The 26,266-nt window shown below is 39.1% G+C and overlaps 1 protein-coding gene across 2 annotated transcripts in view; it reads right to left on the bottom strand.

Annotated features, from left to right (window-relative positions):
* Window positions 1-26,266, bottom strand: part of LOC139736090 (neuronal acetylcholine receptor subunit alpha-3-like) — a 119,111-nt gene continuing 92,845 nt past the window's right edge. The window contains exons 1-7 of one of the 2 annotated variants that reach the window (XM_071646839.1): window positions 20,181-20,256; window positions 19,838-19,972; window positions 7,195-7,334; window positions 6,699-6,743; window positions 5,109-5,218; window positions 2,124-3,111; window positions 1-201 (exon numbers count right to left, since the gene is read on the bottom strand). In XM_071646839.1, coding sequence (XP_071502940.1) covers window positions 1-201; window positions 2,124-3,111; window positions 5,109-5,218; window positions 6,699-6,743; window positions 7,195-7,334; window positions 19,838-19,883 — 1,530 coding nt within the window. In that variant the 5' untranslated portion in view covers window positions 19,884-19,972; window positions 20,181-20,256. Of the gene's footprint in view, window positions 202-2,123; window positions 3,112-5,108; window positions 5,219-6,698; window positions 6,744-7,194; window positions 7,335-19,837; window positions 19,973-20,180; window positions 20,257-26,266 lie in introns of those variants that run through there. The other variant, XM_071646838.1, reaches the window with a different exon arrangement.

Below are 26,266 nucleotides of genomic sequence, written 5' to 3'. Positions count from 1 at the left end.
TTACTCAGTGATGGGCACGCTTGTCGTTGAAGCAACTGTTTGTGCTGCGGCGGCGTCCCGGTCAGTCTGCGTTGTAACTGGTTCGAAGATGAGAGGGGCCGAGAGAATGATCCCGGAAGTGCCGCAAATAACGCAAATTAGAAAAATCCAGAGAAAAATCCGGTCGATTACCATGGCGACGTACTTCCAATCTTCTGCAATCTATGGAAAAGAGAAGAAGGTTGGTGTTTGTCATTGAGAAAATACTTTGAAACAAAGTGACTTTACAAGGGAATAATACCCTTTTTCACGAAGAATTTTTATTCACATATGAATACTTAAGTACAAATAATTGACACACTTCTGATACATAATACGATTTGACAGACAGCTACAAACAGACTAAATGATTTCAATACGATTGCAGCTAACAAAGGATACAAAACCTTCATTTTTTTTCTGACATAATCCATCTGGTTTACGAAACGACAATATGAGAAAAAAAATCCAGTGATTTCCTATTGTTTCTGTCAGAAATATAAAGTATTTTGCATATAACAAACGAAATTGTACCATTTGAGGTTTTCTTCAGAACCAAGTATAAAACAACTTTAATACTGTGAATTCTATTGTGCAACATAATTTTCTGCATTTGAGGAATAAATCTTTGAGAAAAAAAACACCCATGCCGGCATATCGACGATAACAGAACTATAAGAAATCTCTACATAACAAGAGTAACCCCCCATCAAATTGCCGAAACTTTTTAAATAAAAGAAGGTCTTGAGCAGACAAATAATTCTGAATGTGTATTTCTACACTTATTGACTATATAAAGTCTGTGTGTATAGAAGAATGATATTTTCTTTATCATGCATGAGTACCCACTAAAAACAAATGGTTACTTTTCAAAGTGGGGGGGGGGTTGTGAAACATTCTGTTTTCTGGTGTATGTTGTTGTTTCTGCTGTTGTTTATCATTCATCCTTTGACCCCGTCATAGCTATCATGACACTTTTTACGTGCGTGTGAGTGTGCGCGTGATTGTTTGTTTGCTTGTTTGTTGTTTGTTTTTAGGTTTGATGGGCTCAATCTTAAGAGGGAATTAACTACGTTCAACCGTCCTATAACTGCCAAGTCCATTCAATTCATGAAAGGAATAACTACACATATTGTTACCACCATGTTACTTCAAATGTTTTGTGAACATTTCTTCAAAATGGCTCGGTTGCAGAATATTAAGTATTAAATATATATATATATATAAATTGATTATATGTCTATATAATAATATAGTTGCTTTCTATTTGGCGATAGACTGTTGGATTGACTTGGCTGCTAACAAAGTCCGCGAAGATATCCTGTTTTGACATTTGGTTGTAGGCCTTCTGCATTGTGAGACACCGCTTTGGTATGTTGGCAATGAAGAAAATACTTCCAGAAGATGTGAAAATAGACCGTAACGTAATATGCTGCAATCAAATAAACACGGGGGGATCAAACTTGGACCTAGAAAAAGAAAGAAAAGCTGTGGCCTGGTGCCTTAATATAAAAAAAAAAAAACACACAAAACAAAAACAAAATCTCTCAGAAGGATTCTACCACTTTTGGTGAAGGTTGATGATTAATTCGACGTGAATCATTCCTGACAAATATGATTAAAATCTGACCATTGGTTCTAAAGCAGAAGAGGAAATGTTCAGCGTCTGAAAATGACCAACGAGGACGAGATTTGATAATCAAAGCTTGATCCCTAAACTTAGGTAAGCTAAAAACGGGGTCAACCCAGACTGCAGAACGTTCATTCCGGTAGAAAAGAAATCACAATCCCTTTCATAGACAATTAAATGGCACTTTCCCTGCTTCTCTTGAAAAATAGACCACGAGACAGGAATATTTTCACAAGCTTAAACTGCGAAATACTCTGTGTAATTCTTTAACTGTTTATGGTTTGGCTTTGCAACATATTGGTTTGCAATGCCTAACCACTGCATGCATGGTGTACCTTTCTCGTACGAGTTGGGAAAAGGATGAAGCTACAATGACAAAATGAAATATTCACGCGATATTTCTCGACGGAAGATTTGTTAAACGCACTTTATAGTGCCATGACCATTTCCACTCTTGTATCAAAATGATACTCACAGTGTTGTACTCATCCTCGCTCTTGAGATGTTGGGCAATGAATTTAACGCCATCCACCGCTTGCTTGAACTCCTTCGAATATTTGTGACTTCCCTTCGACATAGATGGCGTATCCAAATTAGAATTCCCAACATCATCTGACAGAGTCCGGAGTTTGTATCCAGAGTGATGGTTTTCAAACAAGTCGCGCCCATTGCTGTGTGGGTTATCACCGTCTTTGTGCACTACTTCCTTGAGCTCAAAATAATTGAGTTCCTTCTCCTTGTTGCATCGCTCTACGTGCCGCTTAGGTCTCTTCATGTACAATAATGGAGGCAGAATCTCTAGGAAGACCTTGCGGACCCAGGGACGCATCTTGTGCGTGCTAGGGGCTCTGTAATGTATGTTTAGAACAATAACCGTGATGACAATAGAGAGGGTGACGAGGACCATGGTGAACAACAGGTATCGTCCAATCAGAGGGATGAGAAGGGACGTCGGGGGAATAATCTCTGCGATCAGCAGCAGGAACACAGTCAAGGCCAGAAGAACTGATATACACAGCGTGATCTTTTCACCCGAGTCCGACGGCAGGTAGAAGACGAGCACGGTAAGGAAGGAAATGAGAACACAGGGAAGGATGAGGTTGACGGTGTAAAAGAGTGGCTTGCGCCGGATCACCATGGTGAATGTGATGTCCGTGAAGATCTCTTCGCAGCAAGGATACCTGATGGTGTGCTTGGTGGCCGGTGTTTCGACGATGTCCCACTCGCCGCTCTCCCAGTAGTCCTCCAAGTCGACATCGTCGTTACCCGGCGTGAGATCGATCAGGCTCCCGTCGTACGTCCACGAACCGAATTTCATGATGCACTGCTGTTGGTCGAAGGGAAAGTACCTGACATTGATTTTGCACGAACTCTTGTAGATGGCGGGGGGCAGCCAGTAGACTGTGCCGTCGGAGTAAACCAGAGCCTTTGCCATAAGGGTCACCTCGTAGTTCCCATCGGCACTGCAAATGATAGATAATGAAGCCATGTGAGTAGTGGTCAACAGTTGCATGATGTCTGCGAATGTTCATCTCACTAAACCTTCTTCCCCCTGAAATTTAAACAACGTCTCTCCTTTGACGTTGATATTCTTAAGACGATCAAATACAGCAGGTTAATACAACTCAGTATATACACTTGAAGTGTCGAACATTGACCCTATAAGTGCGATCCTGGCGTTGTAATTTTGTCTTTTTTACCATTATCAATAAACAGTTTGGAGATTTGATTCTACGTGGAAAGTATAATTACATTAATTCAGATTCAGATTCAGTTTTCATTTTATTGTCCATATTAGGAAATTCTTTCTGTTGACATTTATACATATAAGGATATCTACCTACCTACATACATACATACATACACACATACACATATTAATACATAGATTAAGACATTAGCATTGCCTACACATGAAATTGACAGGGCAGAACATTTATTTATTTTTAAAAAAACTAAGTATAACGCAAACAGCAATTGAATTGAACAAATTACTTCCATTCACATTGAATACACATCATAACGTCGAGTTTGACAGCAGTTAAACTTAAAGATAACATACGTCACGAAATCACTGTAAGTTACCCCCCCCCCCCCAAAAAAAAGGGGGGAGCAATAAACATCAAAAACACCGTACTGATTAGAATCAAACCAGTAACTGTACATTTTTACGGAGTAACGGATGACAAAATATTAAGAAGGTCGACAAGAAAAATTCTTCGTCCGTTTACTTCTTTCATAGTGCAAAAAAAAAAAACCCAAAACAGGTCAAAAATTAAATTGGATGACCAAATGTAGACAAAAATCGAGGACATTGAAAACAAACAGACAATAAAGTGCTACAAATTATCCCAAAACTAAAAACAAATAAAATGATGAAAAGGACGCATGTTGCGTGTGTGTGTGGAGGGGGGGGGGGGGGGGGAGGTGAGGGAGATCAAGAGGGAACCAAACCAAAACAGAAGAATGTTCACGCAAGTAACACTCGTGGTCGCAGGTGAATTCACTAAAGGGGAAATGTGGATGGGGATAGGGGAGAAAAACAATGATGACATCTCAGTGTAGAAAAAGGATCAAACGCCCACTCTTTCAAGTAATGATTGATAAGGTTGTCAAAGCATGCAAAAATCCTCATTTTCTCCTATTGACTCCTTTCCACTCTGACCGTACACATTAAATGTTAAATGGGTTAGTTTGGTTACGATGAATCGTCATTAAAAAAATGAAGTATTTTCCCCCGCAGTTACGATTAGGCCTAGTCTATATTCACTCAGAAATTTTCTGCGACTTTGGGTGTGAAAAACATGACCGTCTGGAAGTTTTAAACAGGAAAAGAGAGAAACTTCGGATGATTCATGAGGAGTTTGCCAAAGTAAGTCCTGATCTGTCTCCGAATCTCAGAACATTTGTATTATCCAATATTAGATTGTGTGACTCCAAGTCCATTCCTTGTCGGTAGTCGTCTCAGAAATGAATCCAAAATGATTCCGAGAAAACTGATGAGAGACACGTCAAACCAAGATCTCGTCAGATCACCTCTCATCAAAATCAATGTCCCCATGCAGGTGATTGTGTTACTCCAACTAAATCGCGTTCAGTTTTCATTCATTCCTAATGGAGGCAAGACATTCCACTCTTACTTGTTGTATAGGATAAGACCCGGTGTCCATATCTTAGTGGACGGCACCCGCACAATTGTTATATTCTCGTATAATGTCGGATCCCAAGTGAAACGGTAGTCGACCCATTGCTGTTTTGTAGAGAGAAAATAGACTGCATGAGACATTTCGTTTGTGGACCCACGAAAGAAAAAAAAATATAATAATAAATAATGATCAGTGATCGTCTGTGGAGAATCCTGGAACTTCTAGGTGAATCGTGGAGGCTGTAAGGGTTGAAGGTGTTAAGACATGAAGATAAATACAGTCAGTGCACGTTGACAACGCGCTAGCATGCTTACTTGTTATACAACACGAGGTCTGGGATCCAGATCATGGACGATGGCACTCGGAGAACTGTGATGTTATCGTACTCTACCGGGTCCCACGTCAGCTTGTAGTCTTGCCATAACTAATGGGTACAATGAAGTATATTACTGATGAAGAACAATTCCAACCTGTCATTGGTATAAAACTACATTGTTTGTATTTCGGAACTGTTGACGGCGTCACACCAACGAAATACTTCATTTTATTTGAAGGAATATTCTAGTACGATTATCGCCAATCTTTACAAAAATATTGATTGCATATCAACTGAACTGATAAACGTTGCTATCTTAAATCATACTCTATGATGGACATTTTCTGTACAACTGATAGTAGGCGATTTATCGCCCTGCTCTCGATGACGTTCTCGGTAGTTGAACTTCAGCGTTTGAGTTATTATAAAGGTCTTCTCATTCGTACGGTAAAGTGTGCCTAGTTAATACCGTTTGCTGCGCCGAACCACGAGGAGTCAGTATCATTCGCCTGTTCATAAAGGTGAAAGTGAACATTGGCATTCAATTTTCTTTTCCTTCCAACAAATTAGCAAACACTTATGCACAACCCCTGGGAAAATTGATGCTTGGGAAGGATGAATTGACCTATCTTATTACAAAGGTATGGAGCAATTTGATTTAATCATGGCAATCACTGACTACTACTATCCACAAACAAGCCCAAATAACTCCCGTAGTGATTTTTTTGTCAGTTTGTTTCAATCTTCATGAAATTCACAATTTTCGTCGTTTATAGAAGTATACAGTCCCTATGTGACCTGTTAGTAAGACGTAACGCATATACCATTCTTATTGGTCTTGTGTTCTTCTGCTCTTTTGGAAATTATGTCTTTTTAGGATAAATTCACGACATATTTTCTTTATAATTACATCGTTGCATACTACTGTGGCATAATATATTCTTGTAGAGTCACATCTACAGAGATAACGGCACATAGATTAACTCATAGTCTATTATGATTCATAACTTTAGAACGGATTTTCGATTTTATCTAAAGATAACATAAACACTTCTGTATTTAATTAAATTCAATTCACTTATAGTTTATCTAGATTCCATCAAAAAGGATAAAATATTGTACAAAATATACATTTCCTAAATCATATTGTGTTTACAATTTATAAAAAAATACGTTTAGTACAAGGTTAATTATTATAAGCTATTATTACAAAACATATGCACTGTACAAATGAATTGAATAATGAGAGATGAACAATACCTAATTTGCGGGGTTGATATAAAGAGTAATAATTATAATATGATGATGGGAACTAGTGTTCCACTGAAATGCAGAGCTTGTAAAATTTGGATCACTAAATAAATAATGTATAAATAACATTATCATCATTCCAAATATATTCATGTACAGGTATAGTATCACTTCTAAATTCGCCGATTCCGCATAATGGTGTGTTGGGGAACTCCCCCCCCCCCCCCTCCCCATTAACGACATGCACATGACCTATCAATGTCTTGTTGGCAGAGGTTCAAATTTTTCGTAAAATGAAGCATATTCAACTTTCATGACTTTTGGACTGCATAATTACCTGTTTCAGCCAGACGTTGGTCGTCATGATCTGATTCTTTTCGTCCTGCGGGAAGAACAAAGTGAACAAAAGAACATTCCATATCAGGTAGAATTGTCGAATCTTGCGTGTAATTTTTTACAATGTAAGGTAAACACCATAGTTACACGAAACAACCTTTCAACAGTTCATAATGAAAAAAAAAAGCTATCATTTAATCTTGCTGTTTCGACTACCAGACAATGAGAAGTTGCATAACGCTACTATTATTATTTCACGTACTCGTGATCACGGAAAGTGAATATACATGGTCAATCGTCAATACGTCTGTACATAATATCAGGAACCAATATAAGAGATTTCGATCTTTGCCTTTTTTGTTTTCCGTGTCAAAAGCATTAAACCATACTGATGTCTCGACATACAAATATCCTACTCGATCATTTCAAGCTTCAAATCATGTCAAAGCCAAATGGACTTGGGAAATGAAAAAAGTAGTATGATGATCAAGACTGACCACATCAATGAGCTGCGACATGGTGAGACTGAAGTTGACATTGAGCACGTCAGAGTTATTTCTCACTGGTCGTATCAACCGGTTGTACTTGTTGAACAAGTGTCTGAAGAGTCGAGCTTCCGCCTCGGACGAAAGGCATCCTAAATAGAAGAAGAAAGAACATACGAGACGGGAGAAAAATAGAAAGGGAGAGATTAGTGTACATGGGACATGGAACATGAACTTTTTTTCTAGATATCTTATGATACGCGTTCTTTTTACATACAAAGACACACATGCAGACACATACACAATAAGTTAAAATTTTTATGTACATAAATATAACATGGTGCAGTTCAATAAAATGGCTATCTGAAATGATTTCAATTTGCAGTTTTGCTATATTGCTAGCGCGTGTCACTTTGTGTGTGCGTGTGTGTGTGTGTGTGTGTGTGTGTTTGCTGAAATGGGAAAATGTTTCTGAAACAGGAGCTTAAGTATTTTGTTTTGTTTTTCTTTTTTAGTACAGTGTAGTTATCAGTCGTGAAGGCAATATAATGTGTTATTGGCCGCGTGCGGGGAGGGGTAAGTTTTTTTTTTTGGCATAAAGGTTATAGGATTTTATCAGCAGTTAGGAGTTTGATGAGTTTTGTTTGATGAATTTGAATGTGAATTTGGAGCGGTATTTGGGTGTGGGCGGACGATGCTTTTCTACATATGGTCCATTACACACTTGTATGTTTTACGTATCAATCAACATTTGAAAGTCGTTTTCATTAGGAAGGAAGGTGGTATCGCTTCGGGTGTGTTTGTGTGTGGGGTGTAGGTGTGTATGTGTGTTGGTGTTTGGTGCGTATGTGTGTGGTGGTTGTGGGTGTGGGTGTGGGGTAGGTTTTAGTGAATCGGGGTTGGTGGGGATGGGGATTTGATTTTCAATGAAATGATTTCATTCTGGCTTTGTATAACGTATCTTTGTTGCTTTTTTATGTACGTATATACCCTTGTGAGTGTGAGTAACATGATTCAGTACAGTCAAAGAATATTTTTTTTTTGTACATGTCAATACTTTCTCGTGAAGAAATGGTCAGTAGGATTGATTGATTTATAATCGAGTTGTTATGTTGAAAAGAGATGATTGGCAGTATAAGTTGATAAATGGATTTGTGTTTTGAATGGCATTTGTACCGTTTCATGTTCATGGTACACCCAGAATGGGTTGATTTAAGAATGATTTGAATGAAATCAACAAAATATCATTGAAAAAAAAGAGTATTCAAGTCAGTATGCGGTCAAAGGAAGCCACTGAAGTATACGACAATTAGATGAACGGACACATCCAATATTGTCGACAGTTGCCGCATTATAACTCGGCGTGGCGACATACCGCTTTCGTCGAGACCCCCTTTTATCCCCTTCACCCAGCCTCCAGTGTGCTTCCATAAAACATAATTAAGATGTATCGAAACTTGAACAATTTGTAAAGTAGACAATGCAAGTCTGTGGAGGGATTAATGGAGATGTATACTCACGCGGACAAAAATGTTGGACGCCTGTGTACATTGTCTGTCACTCCAAGCGTTGTTATTAATCAAATCCTCTCATTTTCCTTGCAATTGTTTAGTCTGTGACCTAATATTTGTTTCTTTGCGGAAGATACTTTGCTTAATGGGGGGTGGGGGTGGGGGTGCAGTAGCCCTATCAAAAGAAAATTGTTACAGCAATGATTGTCTTACCTACGTAGAACGCCATTCCTGTAAAGACAAGACAATAGACAAGACTACAACGTGTTTTGTATACGCCCTTCGAGTTTCTTCGTATTTTGAATATTTTCATATAACTCTCGTAAAATACAGGCCAACACTGATACCATTATTTAAGCCTTATTTATAATATCGGAGCAAAATGAACCTTGCACTAGCATATCTATAGTATGAAAGCAGAAAACGGTTGTCGTCTAGATCTTGTTAACTATTAACGGTATAGATTGCTGACAATAAGCTGTACCCTCCCCGAAAGAAGGAAATTTCGCCGTATACGAGTCATATCCACCAGTGGCCATACTCTAAATAACACGAAAGGTACACTGGGAGTTCTGTGGCTACAACTCGCTGCTCCCTATTCGATGGCCAACAGTGAGGGCGTCTTTGTTTTTCCCATGACCATTATCTGATAATCATCCTATGTAAGATTTACTGAGGCCTTTGGGGGCAGGAGTTATTTCGTGGTAATGATGGGATACCGAGACCACAGCTGTGTTATACTATCAGTGTGTATTGCACGCCTAATTAATTCATGTCCTGGATACGATCTCAGCAGTATTTCAGTTCGTTCTTGTTCACATATTTTGTCGTCATTATTGTGAAAGAATGATTATACATCCTCAACTGTAGCAGTCTTTTAATCAAGACTTAGTACATTGTAAAACACTTCTCTTTTCATTTAGCTGTGCATTATTGTCAAACGTATCAGAAGCTTTTCTAGCGCAGAAGAAGTACATAGGTCTGGGGCTTTATAAATTGATATCATTATCATTTTGTTTACGTAGGACATGTGAATGTACATAATACACAACATAAAGGAGAGGTAACGTTGAACCTGTAGTTCATTACTAGTACATTGCAGGCCTATTATCTTTCACTTTCAGCACATTTCTCATGAAATTTCAGTTTTCATTTCTCAAAGGCCTGAAACTCTGACAAAAACCCTAATATCCAACAATTGCACATAGGATGTGTTGTCATATTCATGTAGGCCTACACGAAATTTTTAAGCATATACTTCGTGGGGTTTCTCATCAATTTTCAAAATCATCCAACTGACAAAAAAAAAAAGTAGCAATACTCAGACAAAGAGAGTGAGTAAGTGCAAAGCAGGACAGCATGAGGTAACAAAACATGAAGACATCGATCCAGTAGGGTGCGACAGACACTTTAAGAAAGAGAGAGAGAGTGAGGGTGCAAACCAAACTTCCATTAATCCTCTCAGAATTTAAGCGATTGGTTTTACGGCACGTTAATCAAAGAGGTGGCGAAACTGACACGAATGGTTTCCAGTCTCAAAACTCGGTGGCTTAACAATGTCTAATAGGCAACAAACCACGGAGAATACAAACTGTGAAGTGGTGTGATTCGCGTTCCTATATGCCAACAAAACAAAGCAAAACCGGTCGATCGGGAATCGGGGAAATTTTGACATCGTCCAACCTACATCAACCTTCACGTACATCCTGATAATGCAAATACGTGCTGGAACGACGACGGATTTCATCGGGCTTGAATACGCGAATTTAAATTCTTAAAAGGAGCTCATGAGTAATCCCACGTAAGTGTTTGAATGTCCTTCCCGTCGACTTAACCCAAATAAAACTCTGTAACTGCTGCAGACTGCAGTTTGTCATTCCACACTGACAACCCCATGCGATTTTATAGCGAGCAAGTTGACTGAGGGAAAAAAAAGTTCCTACAAGCTTTCAAAAAAGCCCAAAATGTGATAAAAAAGGAAAAACAAAAGACTGACAAAAGTCTGAAGTCTTTGAAATCCAAGCAAGAAACCAGCGACAAAATTAATTTGAACGAAATCAGGGAAGAATGATTTGCAAAAGGTGCCCTAGCAGATGTCCGAAATGAATTATGAATCGTCAAAATGGGATATAATTGGGATATATAATTACATGCTGTGACGTCATTTGCGTAAAGAAGCACGGACATGCACTGACAAAGCCTCTCCTGTTTTGAGTTCGTGATAGAGGTGAAACACGCTATGGCTCAATCGGTGGGAACATCACAGAAACTGACCCTCGATTCGTGCTTCTTCTTCCCTTTTTTTTTTTTTTTTGCACAAAATAATCGAAAGTGATATATTAACGTTAACGTTACCAGTTTCAGACATGTGGCGAGGCTATAATCCTGTGCTGTTGGTTGGCTTGACTGGGAATTAGCATTAAGCTGGCAGTGTGCTTATGAAAAGCCGAGTAGGCCTAGTTTTAAATTTGGTTATAATATCTAATGGTGACAGTAATCCTATAGAGGGCAGACGTCTCCGCACTTCCGGCAAAAAACTCATCCATGAATAATGATGGTGATAGAAGGCGAGGACAAAAAAAAAAAGATAAAAAAGATAACTCTAGTTTCTTTATCAGGATGGAAAGCAAAGAAAGAAAAAAAAACATACAAACTATGATTTGGATTTGAGCCTTTGTTAAGTTTTAACTCGCCAGTAACTGAGCAATCGCATTTTCATATTAGTAAACAACCAATGCCTTCAACCGATCCTTACGGAGCAATAATACTTTAAAAAAAGTAGAGACCTTGCCAATGGGCACTATCGCTGCAGCCAATGGCTTTGAATCGGTGATCTCAAGAGTCCAACAGTGTTATCTACTGAGCCAAAGTGCATCGAAAGCAAAATATGGAGAGCCAAAAACACGACCAACAACAAAATATCTTCACGCAGAGAGTGGTAATTGGGCTTGTATGTATGTGCGTGTATGGATTAAACTCGCGAGCGACATTTCGTTTCGAAGTAGCCGCTAACACGACGACGACCGGGCGATGGCTGTGACATTTAAGACAGTACGAGAGAGACGCGGCAGGCTGCTGTCAAGCCTCGGGGAGCTCGTGGCAGATAATCTCGCCACGTGAGATCCAATTTTTGTTGAGTTGCTTGCACGCATGGGGTAAATGTGAGAGTGTCAGACAAATAAAACATTGTTCACTTCATGTTGTGTGAATGTCAAACCGGTCCCCGGCCTGTTTCTCTGCCTCACCTGTGTTATTATCAGAGGTGACTTCTCGGTCAAAACTCCTCTCCGTCTAGCTCAAGGCTAACGAGATATGGTGGTAGTGACGTCAACTTTTCTTGTACGATGCCACACCAATTAATTGTGTAATTCTTTCTAGAGTCGTACGGATCTCAGTCGCTAACCATCTCTCACGAGGAGACACCCCTCGCGCTCATCGTATCGGAAATCCATATAGAACGCACTAATAGCATTGCAGGTGAATGAGCGCCATGGTATTGGTGTGGCGGTTGCACACCCCTCTGGCAGCCGTAGACTTGTCATCATTATTTTTGTTGTTGCAAAAAAAAAAAAGAAAAAAAAAGAGAGAAGGTATATATCCTTAAGAGATGAGTCCATGTGGTTAAAAAAAAGAAGAGCAAAGAAAACTATTAAAAAAACTATTAAAAAAGTACTCTGGAAGCAAAGACCTCCGCCAAGCAGCTAATTTCCACCCATACTGTGATTTCCCAATAATAAAAAATTCCTTTTAAAATATCAATAACATTCTTGATCCAGACGGTGATCCGAATAACTGTCGAAATTCATTCATCTTTTTCTTGTGTCATTGTCAACTTTTTCTGAAAATTTCATCCAACTCTGTTGATAGTTATTTTTTTAAAAGTTATTTTACAAACAAACAGACAAACAAACAAACGCCGGCAAAAACATAACCTCCTTGGCAGAGGTAATGAGAATTTTAACTCCTTTGAGCGTTGCAGTGGTAAAACCGATCGTACCTCCTTGGTAGAACTTGTTAGTATAGATCCTATGACGCAGTGAAGATTACGAATCCGTCAAAGGGTATAGAGCTCCGAATAGCCCGAGAGTGTGAGCTGTTTATATAGACGAAAGCAATCAGTGATCACGTTCTGGTGCATCTCCGCGTGTCAGCCTGTCACCTGTTTCTTGCTTGTTTTCTTGCAAAAGAAATGGCGATTGCAGACATATCGATTAATCTTCACTAAAGTGTTCGAATGTCATGCATGTTGAAACAAACAAGTAAAAGAAAAACGAAAAGAAGTATTTGTACAGGTGTTCACAAGGTTATTTAGAGAAAACTGCTGTGGAGAATTAGAAAACATAATATACATATATATATATATATATATATATATATGTAAATATATATATATATATATATATATATATATATATATATATATATATATATTCTTTTATTTATTTATTTATTTATTTATTCATTTATTTATTTATTTATTTATTTATTTGTTTGTATACAACTGTATGTATGTATGTATCTTGGAGTGTATTATGATGTAAAAGCCGTGAAATATAAACATTACCTTGTGTAGTCTGCTGCCATTTAATATTTTGACAATGAATACTGCAGGTTCGTATAATCATGAAGGATAAAGTACTGGTTTTATGACAGTGTTTTGAGACTACTTTAAGTGAAATGCCTTTTAATATGATAAATGTTCTATTGAAATGAATCAAACTGAAGTCTCTTGAATTGATAAAAAGTCTTACTACACTTGATAAGATTTGGTAATTTATTCCCAAGGGCTGAATCATCATAAGATATGAAAGATTGTGGCACTGGAGTACGATTGAATGGAGGACGGATATTTTGGGCATTTCAGATATTGCAGTTATGAAGAGAAAAAATCAAAAGAATACAATCATCACATACTGCAGGTACAAACTGTAACTTAAACATAAACTTAGCATTTTTCAAGAATATCAATTCATGAACGGGCAATATATTTGTTTTAAGAATATTTTGAAGTGAAACCCCAAAACAACCTTGCCATGATTATCGTGGCATTAAAATAAGTAAATGAAATAACATCTTTGAGATATTTTGTGGAAGACATTGCATTCTGTATGAAATGAAAAAGAAGCTTTGCCTCTTAAGTGCACCTTTTGGGAAACGATCTGCTACTTTTTCCTGATTGTCAGTCTGGAAGACTGCAAACATCAGAACTAAGTTTCATTTCAGCGGCATCGATCATTTTTAACGACCAGTATCCTTCAAAAATCACTACATTTAGTCGTCTTTTTATGACTTTCGCATTCAAGGATGACAGCCTATCGAGCCGAGGTGATGGAACAGCATAAAGTGCCTGCAACTATGAATATATTTGACTGGTGAAATGGTCTTCATTTTGGTGTAAAAGTTGCCTCATTTTGGTAAGGTGTATGACCTTTGATGTGACCGAGCGCCACTTTTTACTATCTGCCATTCTGCCAGCGTTTCCTTTACGCTTTAATAACCACGCTTTCCCTCATTCCCTTGAGCTCTTGTGCACGCCTCCTCTGACGTCATATCATGGTACTGCTTTCGGGACTCATATCATATATTCAAGGAATGGTTTAGATAGATAAACTTTGGCATTATGGTATGCAAAAAGTTATGTCAACCTTCTCATTGATTAAGCACCAAGAAATGATGGCCAAACTTAAGATTCTCTTTCTAAACAGGGCTCCTCCAGAAAATGTCAACCAACTATTAACCGGATGTATTGATGTTGTGCTCGACTCGCGGGTGACCCACTTAGGCTGGGGTTAGAATCGTTCCTGTTCGACAGATGTCACATTTGCAACAGAGGACACCAACCTCTCATACGGGTAACAGCCCTGTCCTATCTCTAAAGGTTGAATCTGTCACATCTACAACAACAATTATGCTGTGTCTTGCACTGAAAATCTTTGATCATTTTATTTGCCCACATAATGGTCACAAACTCATCCCGTATTGAAAATGTTTCATCATCAAGGAACTAATAATATTCCCGATATCTACAGTCCTTACTATGATTATTTTTTAATTTGTGATTTTAAAAAAAAGCAAGGCGTTATTTCCATCCATATTTGACGTGAATAATATTGAGATACCAGAAGCTACGAATGAATTATTTTGCGGTCATGTTGACATGCAGGATTCGTGTATCCGTTAAAGGCTCCTACCTTTGGCCCTGCGGTGTATGTGTATCATGGCTCGTCTTACATTCTTTTTTCATGTAACTATTTTCCATCGACAGATGGCAGACCAATGATGCTTGTAGCTTTTTCTCATTTTGTCACGGCGGGATCCGGGATGTTTTTAAGCTTTGCCTGTCGAATGCCATCATTCAATCCTTGGGGAAAAAGGGGGGGGGGGGGGGGGCATGAGAATATCTCGTGGAATTTCATTAATTAGTGGAAGGATGCGGCCTGCTTTTTCTTCTACAACAAAAGCATTCATTTCCGTTGGAAATTTGTTAAGATTGAAATGATGTTTGAAGAAAATTGAAGGTAGATGAATATCATCTAATATTTGGCGCTGGATTTGATCAGTAGATGTCGCGGCAATGTTTGATCATTCTTGGCTAATATTTTGACCAATGCTCCGTGGTGCTTGTATTAATCGGAAAGAAACCCCTGTTATTTGAAATCGGCGTTTTCTTGTTCTTACGGTCGTCAGCAGACTGTAAGTCTCAATGATTTAGGTAACTATGAGTGGTGTAAATAATAGAAATGCAGACATATCAATTTTTCAAGTGTTACTAATAATTTAAATGTCAAAACCGTTACTCTTGGTAGAATAAAACAAACAATGGTATACATATAGTCACAATGAGACAAACCAGAAAATTTGGGTCAGAAATGTAAACATAATTTAACAGAGCTTTCCTTTCTCAATCTTCCTGATATTTGTGTTGCAGCTACTCAAGCACAGATTTTTTTTTTTTTTTTTTTTTGGGGGGGGGAGATAAAGTTCACTGAAAACGTTGATGGTTGTGGAAGAAGCTATTGCCCTCGAAAGTAAGTTGATCTAGATCATAATATATATACATGATTCTCATACAAAAAAAAATGAATGTATACACAAGTATTAATGTATCGAGTGCCATCTGTCATTCTTTAACTGTACACATTAATTTTTGTTGGTTGCTCGCATCTATACTATACTGTATTGTGTTCAGTATTAGTAGTGTCGTAATGTATAAAGGTGCTTAGCTATGAAGAGCGCCATCACTGTTCAAAGTTCCTTTCTCTTGGCACTCAAAAGATGGCTAGCGTTTCGCGGCTGAGCCGATTAACCAGTCATTCGGTCACTGCTATTTCTAGTCGCCAGATACGGTCAACACTACACTGAAAGGGCAGAGCCCACGGTCTGATCTTTGTGACAGCAACGGATCTACAAGTATTGCACAATTATCCAAGAGAGTGCCCTGAAAGGTAACGATTTCAATTCTATCTTCCAGGAAAATTTCTTCCCCGCACTCGTCATCTCAAATGAACTTGGCCGTGCAAGCAGCATGAACTTCCCCCCTTTTTTTGCATCACACTTACTTATAAGTGATCTAATCGCTCTGGCTGCTGAAAACAGTTTCCCATCAGCATCCCTCCTCTAGGCTTCGCGAGCAAAGAGCAATTTTTAAAAAGACAGAATCAAAAATTAAGGTATCATGTAGGGCAACGCAGAAAAGTACATATCCTCATTGTGTATTGCCGAATGTCTGTAGTTGCTACATCGTACCTGTCCACTGATTTACAACTCTCAAAAACACAAGAAAAGATTATGATTTTAATTCAAAGAACTAGTTATTTCTTTTATCGACAATGCCGCTGATTTGGGTTTACTGAAAAGGCATACAAATAAATGACCAGAAAGCACGTACAAAATGTACACTGCAACATCAAAATAATACGCTATTTTCAGTATCTCACTTTCTGTGTAAGCCCACGCTGATATCATCAATCTACACCTATCTATCACAAAAGTTTTATCCAGAATTGAAAGATTTAGATTTATAAAATGACACAGATATTCACGCTTTGTAAAAATGACCCGTGAGGTCACAGCACAAACAGTTATTCAACGTCAACTGCATTGCGATCTGGAAGGATTTAAACTAAGATATATACAATTTGCCCAGAGGACGCAAGATGATGCTTGTAGTCAGGGCGGAGTTGGTCAAAAGTACCTTGGGATAAAATCCTCACCGATTTCCCTGATACATTTTAGTGTACAACGAGAGGCAGAACGGCATTCCGTGTACGGTGATCGTTTCATTATTCGAGGAGAGAGATTGGTTTTCACCGTAGGCGAGGGTGAGTAGGTATGAAGCTGTAATCGGCTGTCACGCTCTTACGCGTATAACCAATGACACGCAATGCGTCGGCGGCTTCATGCGGGATATGTGGCTAAGGCTAAACCAATATGGCGCGTTTATTTCGGCTCCTTAATATATTGCATCGTGAAAACAAGCATCTTTGCGTATTGTTCTAACCTGGACGCACACCCATTATGAAATAAGTTCTAAATAGACTTGCAGTTTGTGCCAAACGGGTGGGGATCTATTTTGCTAAATTGATGACGTCAAGTCCCTATGTTTCCTTTATTACGCGGACACACAGTCCGTCGCTTCCGCCACAGGCGAGAAATGAGCAGCGGCGGTCGTCCCCGAATGCCAACAAATCAAAGGCAAATACGAAGAGTGGTTCGGGCACCCAAACCTGCGCACGTGACCATGCTGTGTAACACACTTTTCCGGAGAGTTTACAGGTTTTCTTTCTCATCGTATAAAGTGGAATGAAAAATGTCACCAGATTGTTCATCGTTGCCTGCTAAGATTTACTAATTTTTCATTCCTTTCATTTTTCTTGTTGCTTTAAAGCTTTCCCTGAAAGTTCACTAAGAATTGCCGCATTAATTCATGCATATGAAAGCGATTTATGTCTCGATGGCTATAGTGAACGCTTCAAGTAGGAGAAAAAGCGTTTTATCACCCTTGACATCGAGAATGTTAAAAAGTAACAGGATATTTTAACTCTTTAACTCTATTTTAACTTCCATTCGTCTGCGTCTACATCTCCCTGTGTTTCTATAGCGACACGACCTGTGTGTCTGTGGCATCATATCCATCTTGTGTGACCACGCTGTGACTGCTGAGGGTCAATGCAATACCATTTCACACACACATTACTGAAACCCAGTATAAGGGTTTTATTTCTACTGTTACGTGATCAGTGTCTCTTTTATACTGATTAGCGTTTCGTCTTTATCTGATATCTCACAAAGGAAACTATCGCTTTCAGAATATGCAACCGGATATACTGTTGGGTGAAGAAGCAGACAGTGAAATACGCTCAAAATTTTGGAATCATTTATGAATCTTTTTCCTACAGTAATCCGAGTCATAAGCCAAAGTGAACGATATAATTTCTTCAGCATTTTTACTAATATGTAGCCGTATCCCATCTTCAATATCAAGAAGTGAAGTACAGACAATCATACCATTAGTAGCATTACAAAGAAATTACGCCAATATACGTCCCACTTCGATTGCACACGTCTTTTCCATATTTTTTATCACCCCTCATACAATATGTCACGAATTCGGTATAGGAATTATCAAAATAATTGTCTTCATTTACGCTTATGTTTTGTGTGTGTTTATTTGTATAGAATATTAGATGTTGTGTTTTTTTACACTTGGAAAGCACATCAGATTGAAAGATCACACATCAATGATTACAGTACAGACACACTGTTTTAACAGCTGCGTTCATTAATATACTCTATCGTACTACCACCAAATATTTCTTGCTTGATTATGGACGTATTTGAACTGAACGTTTCTACTCCTTTATCCCTCAAAGGGACATTCCAGACGATTTTCATAATTTCACATCATGTAGTACATAACACAACAGCTCCATGTCTAGATTTGTAGAATTTATTGTGGTTCTTGAGCTGAGAAATAGTACTTTGAAAAACCTTAAACAAATTACACTGAACAAGGATGATAACATATGAGGCTCACATATTTCAGAAATGTAGCATGTGTAATTCCCATGGAATACTGCTTGCTGCGAGCTCCCCCTGTGTATAATCCATGCATGCCTTCTTCTTCTGTTCTGCTTCCTTGAGACCCAACTCATGCATTCTTATGGTGACTCTGCCATGTCATCATCCTTGTTCGTTGCAATTTGTTCTAAAGTTTGAAAATATTCTTATTCTTCATCCCAATCACTATAAATTCTGTAACTCTGTACCCAGTATAACTAATTCATAGTTGTTCAAATGTAAAAATCTGAAAATCATCCGGAGGTCTCCTTTAATCTTCATTCCTCACGGATATGTTTGTTTAGACCGGGGAAAAAAGAAGATACTGTACTATAAATGCGAATAAGTAATATGGTGTTGTTAGTCACCTTGTCACAAACATGATCCAAAGCATGGAACTGCATTGAACAACTGAACAAGAATCCTCATAAAGACTTATTGACGGTTAGCACTTCTTTTTACCTCGTATACAGTACGAATCCTGTTTGATCTGATGTGGTACGTCTCAAACATTCACACACACAACACACGAGCGCACGCGCATACACACGATTACATACAACTGTACATACATGATGGACACATACATACAGGCACACACACACACACACACACACACACACAATGATTGTAGATTATAGTGTACAGGTCTTTAAGGAGTTTGTTATAGGGAAGTAAACGAGGAATATCATATCATGCAAATCGTGTGTCATGCATAATGTTCATCATTCTCATAATAATTATCATAAGAAAATATTGAATACGTGTAATGTAGGGTGTATGTTTGTTTGTGTGTGAATAATTCCATACTACATGGTTTTACATAGGTTTCATTAACACTCATTTGTCTCCATGACTTTTCACTTTCAAAACACCTCTACGGCACTAATTTTTGTACTGTGCTTTGTACTATAGCGACTGTTATACAGCAGCCAGACAATAAGCAGAAAACGTGATCTTTATAGGGCCTACAATCAACAAACATTTGCCGATTCGTCACCACGTGTAGGCCTACTAGACAGATAGACAAACGGTTGTCTGAGAGCGATTTGAGACTGTGATATGGAAGGGGTGGAGGAACTTACCCTGAGCGAATACTAGGAGTAGAGTGGCTAGCAGTAATGTCTTCATCTTGGGGCTACCTGTGTTGTGGCACCATTCCGTGATCCTTCGACCGCTTATACATGGCCTCTCTGCTCGGACACACTGCGTTCCCAGTCCTGGACAGAACGAGAAGAAAACAAACACACGTTCGGTCACATTCGCGCTTCGTCGGCTGAATTACATCCAGTTATTAATCATCCTTCAAGAACAGTGACTAGGGAAAAAAGAACAACACGCCAGACTGATTAATTTCACCAATGATGTCTTGGCATAAACATAAAAAATGGCGTTGTACAGCAAAAGAGAAAGAGAGAGCTTTATTACATGTTCCGGTAAACTCTCCCCGTGTCCCTCTCTTCCTGTGTAGCCCGCAGTAGCGCAGGGAGACCGTACGCCCGAGCGGCGAGAAGTCCAATCAAATATCAGCAGTAGATTGCAATGTCTCGAGGATCCGTGAGCACTCCCGAACAGATTGACTAGATGGACGCATGCGTACACTACATTGCACGAATTTCTTCACCTTCTCGTTTGGCTCGAGCGAAATCCGAACTGGTCAGGGTAACCGTCTCCCCCTCCCCCTCCCCCTCCCCCTCCCCCTCCCCCTCCCCCTCCCCCTCCCCCTCCTCTTCCCTCCTTCCATCTCCTCCCCTCTCTACCTCCCTCTCAGTCTCACTGTCTATACCTCCCTCCCTTTATGATGGTCATTCGAAAGCTCGAGCTTCGGCTTCTTGAAAGGCATAGTATTCCTATCAAAACACAACTATGTTTTGTTGACACGATATTGATACGAGGCAGAAAGAGAGAAAGAAAGGGGGATATACTGGTATGCTGCGCTTTGATTTTCATTACGAAGCTCTCATACTAGTACACTGCACGATAAACAAGGCATATTTCATAGACTAACTATAATATACATACATTTATTATATTGCATACACGCACACATACACACATTATACACATACACACATAAATATACACAATATATATCAAAAATAGAATAGAACTCAAGCTCATGCTGACAATACCAAGTTTATTTTTTGACACACAAATTTTCGGGCTCCTCGACATTTATCAAGTGTTCTTGATATGTATACTTATTCAATGACTTCGAATCACAAAACGTATGATTCCTGGTGTTAATTCACTCCATCCGTAAAGGGATAAAGAATGTTCGGTTTGAAAGACGGGTAATAATGAATAATATGGCTGAATCCGAACGAATTCAGTCAGATACACACTGACTGCTATACGTCGACCAATCATCATTGTATTTATAATTTGGTTGAAAGGACAGGGATGGTGGCAGACATAGTAAAAATAACCTGTACAGATAGAACCCTGTATTTTCCTCGTGTTTAAGTGAATAAGGAACACTGATTTTACAGTAGTAATGAGTTTGGAAGCGCGGCACATGCATTGGGAATAGCGATAAAATTTAACGAATAGCAAAGTATCCGTGAGAATCCATGCTCATTATTGAGCTGGTATATAACACAACAATGGCAGACATAAATGTGATATTAGCTTTCACATCTCTTGGTCAAAGTTTAAGATATATCATCCGCAAAACTAACGTAAACATGCACAAGAATGAATCTTTGAAAAATGGCAGCTTGTTGTATGCACTCTGCTGTCTGTCATGGGAGATACAACGGGAAGTAACGCTAATGGATCGAAACTTTAATTAGGTTATCAACTGTTCATCGTGTTAGTCTGGGCGAACGATCAAGACTTCTCGCCGAGAACACAGAAGAAAAAAAGAAGAAGGAGGAAACGACCTGGTGGATAGCTAGGCACGGATACGAACAGCAATTGTCAAACATCCAATATCAATGATTACAGGGAAAGAAAAAAAAGATAGCATAATAAACCTAGCTTGCCGTCGCGATGCTAAGAAGCATGGGCTTTTGGGGGCTGATAGATCATTCCCGTTAGAAGCTGACATCTCATTGTAGCAAGCTGACATCTCATTATTTTTCCCCGCGACAAGAGGGCCAGTGAACGAGCAAAGATAATGATTTCAAGAAGCAACGCCGATCCGAAGGAAACAAAATCCCTACAGTCGTTGACGTTGTGCGAGGTAAGATGAGAGACGGATGAAACCAACACACACCTAGGGTGTCATTCCCAATCCAGCGATGGCGCTAATACTGAATAAACCCACTTCCAAACCTTACCCTGCACGATGTCTGGCAACTATTGACAGGAGCCGTCCCACTTCGGTTAGCTATCGCTTGAAGTGATCAGGATTGTCAGAGGAATGTTCAGGCTTTTTGGCTGATCTTGGTGCTCTCCAGTTATATCAAAGAATAGATATGCACAAATTAGAGCCGCCCGAGAGAATGATGGCTGTATCAAAGACGAGGAAAATTGGGGGAACTGAGTGAAAGAATATGTAAGTGCATGTGTGTGTGTGCGTGTGTGTGTGTGTGCGTGTGTGTGTGTGTGTGTGTGTGTGTGTGTGTGCGTGTGTGCTTTCTGAAGAGAAGGAGATATGAGGGTGGGGTAATGACAGACCACCGGAATTCTGGAACATTAATGAGGAAATCAGCAGCCATGTGCGAAACGAAGAACGAAGGAGAATGTGAGTTTGAAGATCGTTGACGATCAGGCGTTGTAGCAGCTGCGACAGTGCGAGACCGCAAGTACTTTAACAGAGATTTTTTTTTTTGCTCCCTCGTGAGCAAGTCAATCCTTTAATTCGATGGCAATCCACGTACAATAAGTGACGATATTTATTTTTTGCTTCATGAACCAATGCAATGCCGGGGATTTGTGATGAATTGAGCGCCCATCTATGCAGCAACTGTGAAGTAGTATGACTAAATCATGTATTCGACAAACATATCAAATCACCTTCTTTCAAAATACGAAATTACGAAGGATACTGCGTATAAGACTCCCTCCTTCCTTCTCTCCTTATCTCTCTCTCTTTGTGAAATGTACATGTATGTATGTGAAAAAAAAACCTATCAACGATGTGTTTAATGTATTAATTACATATTGAAATGTCTGAAACTTATCTTAACATAAAAACATGATGTTATACAACAGTATGTGTAGTTGTACCATATCAATGCTTGTCAAATGTATAGTTGATCATTTAAGTTACATCAGATAAAAACGATTGTCAGCACCTGCCTTTGTTTTCATTGTTCGGAGCCAGCTTCTTCAAGATTGTGAACAGATTATTAATAATGCCATATTCACGTGACTTTATGATCGCTACACAGTTTGGTCTACCTTCATCAATTTGCCTCTCAATCCCTCTGTCTATTGTGTTATTCATCAGTTCATTTGTCTGGCCATCTAGCCAGCATTCTTTCATACCGTATACATTGTATTCAATTCTGTAATGCAGATAATAGGAACAGCAGGACGCCACCACTTGTCGCTTGTATCAACGTGCACGTGACATTGCCTGCCGATTCATTAAGGCTTCAAGGCCAGTGATAATGGCATGGGCCTCTTTAGGACATGTCCCCGGACCATCCCGCGTGTATCATACATGTATATGATTTCAACCGCCCTCATTGCAGACATATAGGACAAAAACAGCACCATGGCACACTCTGCCGATATTTTGAAGAGGAGGATTGGCCGTCATTACCGCTTGATTTCACCACGCACTCCACGCGATGTATAGGCAATCAAGGGTCGATGAAACACAAAACGACAACCCGTAATGATCCCCATAAGCTGCTTCGACTTGCATGTATTCGTGATACCCATGCATGGTAATGAAATGGATTTCTAGCATTAATGATGCTCTAACGCGTTACCACGCGACACCCCGTCACCCAAACAACTTCATTGGCTGGCGGCGCTGATCTTAGGGCAGCTTCTTCAATAACTGTTTCTTCGAAATGACGTCCGTTAAAACTTCGAACACAAGATGTACATATATTTATACGTTTGCAGCTAACTTGGTATCAGTTGCCTTGATTACGTGACATTTGCTAAAATGGAAATACTCCATCCTCTGTCACAGCAAGTTGCATTTTCTCACTTTTCGAAAGCTCAAAAGATCACTGCAAATAAAACAATGCTTCAAAATTGTCCACCATCAACTGGGTTTATGAACCTGTAAATGAAGGAAACGTGTATCATATTGTAGCAAATACATTCAGTTTTGCAGTTGGAAGGTACACAATTTTGTAATTTTCTGTAAAGAGCATTCAGACATAAATAAATCTGTTTTCAAGCACTTTCAAGTTTAATTTCGTCGACGACAAAGATCAAAATGTATGTGACTTGGAAGAGAAAAGAAGAGTAAAGCTCCTTCCAAAAATTTATTTCACTACGCGAAATACCTTCCATTATTAGTACTATGAAATTTTTTCAACTTTAATGTCAATTCTCAAGGTGAAAAAATCTCACAGAGTGTTGTGTGTCCAGTGATAAATTTTGAAAGATCTCATTAACCTTCTAGCTCCGAACTGTCGACATCCGAAGGGTTGTAATCACGTGTTCAAACAAACTCAAAGTGATGAGAACACGATCTGACGACACCCTGCATGCAGCCAAAATAGCTACCGTGTCGTTCTGGTATCATGGTGTTCGCTTTTGATAGGATTGAGAAGTAATCTATATATTAAAATCAAACAAAACACAGTTTTCTTTTGCTTTGAAAAAAAAAATTATAATCCACATCCCTTGTTTATCTTCACTTGATTGCAGCTGATGGTACGATAATGATTTCAGGAGCAAAATAAAGAAAAATGTCATGATTTGTGGAGGGGTTCATCACAAATTTGCCTGTCAATGCCCATTTTTAAATTTCTTTTGTAGTTAGAGAAAGTATGAATGCTGATAAGCATCAGATTCCGATTGTCACATTTCCTGGATGCCTTTTCTTCTTCTTCTTCTTCTTCTTCTTCTTCTTCTTCTTCTTCTTCTTCTTCTTCCTCTTCTTCTTCTTCTTCACTTCCTGAAGCGGAGTTATTTTTGGACCAATAACGATAAACAAGTCCTGCTGACCCGGGACATGAGTATTGACTGGCGTACGAAGCGCCCAAGTTAGCCATCTGACCAGACATCACAACACACGGACAAGTGGGGGTATATTTCGGTTATCTTGACGGGGGCTGAAGACACCACTACATGTACTTTCATCGGGCAGTGGTCAGAGCACGCATTAGGGGAGATTCTTCAAATCAAACGGTCATAGGATTCGATCGTGGAGTCCACACGACGCGCAGCTAGTGGCTACAAGCACAAGAACTCCCCCGTCCATTATCGATCAGTTTACTCCTAATTTAAGCGTGTGTCAGCACATGTTAACCACTACGACATAAGCTGCTTTCTCACTATAAATACTGAAAACGTTTTTCGTCCTGCGCCGTACAGACGAAATGCAATGGCAAACCACTGGCACTACTGTGTGATTGCTAATGACCATTAATTCTGTACGTCTTAATCACCGATCTGTTCGGGAGGCCAATGTGCTTTGTTATCATAATGCTCCACAGTACCTTGTATAGACAGAATATTCATCCCATTCACAGATGACATTAATATACTGTTTTGAGATGTGAATGCATAAACTACTCTTGAATCCAAGTTGATGGGAAACGCTTTCGTCAGTCTGTGCTACATCATGCTATTAAAAAAAAATGCATAAAAAGTTTAAGGACCTAATTAGCTATATATAGAACATTTATGTGATAGAATTTTGAATATCGGGACATGTTAAAATTCAAACAACGCAGACTGTATTTTCTTGTCTTCAAAGTTCTCCACTATACGCCAGTCAAGACGACTTTGTGTCTTCTTACACTACGTCACTCAACGTAATGGAATAGTCTGGAAAATGTGATAATCTATTATAGTTGCTCTCATCTTTCTACTACCATCTGAATAAATTTCTCCAGAGTCCTCTTTAACGTTTGAATGTGATACTCTGTCATGTCTCCAAGCTACATTGGGTTTGCATGAATCGTCGTTTTGACGAACGGTATCCTGTTTAACACCAAAGCCACCAGAATTTCGTAGGGAGAAAACAAATATGATGAAAACAAAGAGGAGAAAAAAACCCTCAAGTTTCATATAACACGACAACAGAGCGTTAATCGTTTGATACACGGTAAACCTGTGAAACATTAGAACCGTGTGTCATATCAATAAAGATGGCGGCCGATTCGTGCTCGCACAATGGATGTTACCAAACCTAATCAATAATGGTCAGCTGTTGACGAGTAATCAACAGCTTTGGTCCACGGCAGCAGAAAAGGAGTTGGGCCATGGTGGCCATGAGTGGATGAATGTTGGATGTCCTACACAATGGGAGAGTCTATTGAATGCAATTAAATCTAGAACGATCTCTGAGCAGCAGTATCGTAAACAAAACCTCCTCCTGAAAGAATGGCATTAAGTGTTCCTATACGCAAACCATAAGTCTATGACCC

Source organism: Diadema antillarum, unplaced genomic scaffold (genome assembly GCF_040938485.1).
Source record: "Diadema antillarum isolate AM-2024a unplaced genomic scaffold, OU_Dant_1.0 seq00000620_RagTag, whole genome shotgun sequence".
Taxonomy (NCBI): Eukaryota; Metazoa; Echinodermata; class Echinoidea; order Diadematoida; family Diadematidae; genus Diadema; species Diadema antillarum.
The sequence above is the reverse complement of the archived record's forward strand: the minus strand, read 5'-3'. Positions and strand labels throughout refer to the sequence as shown.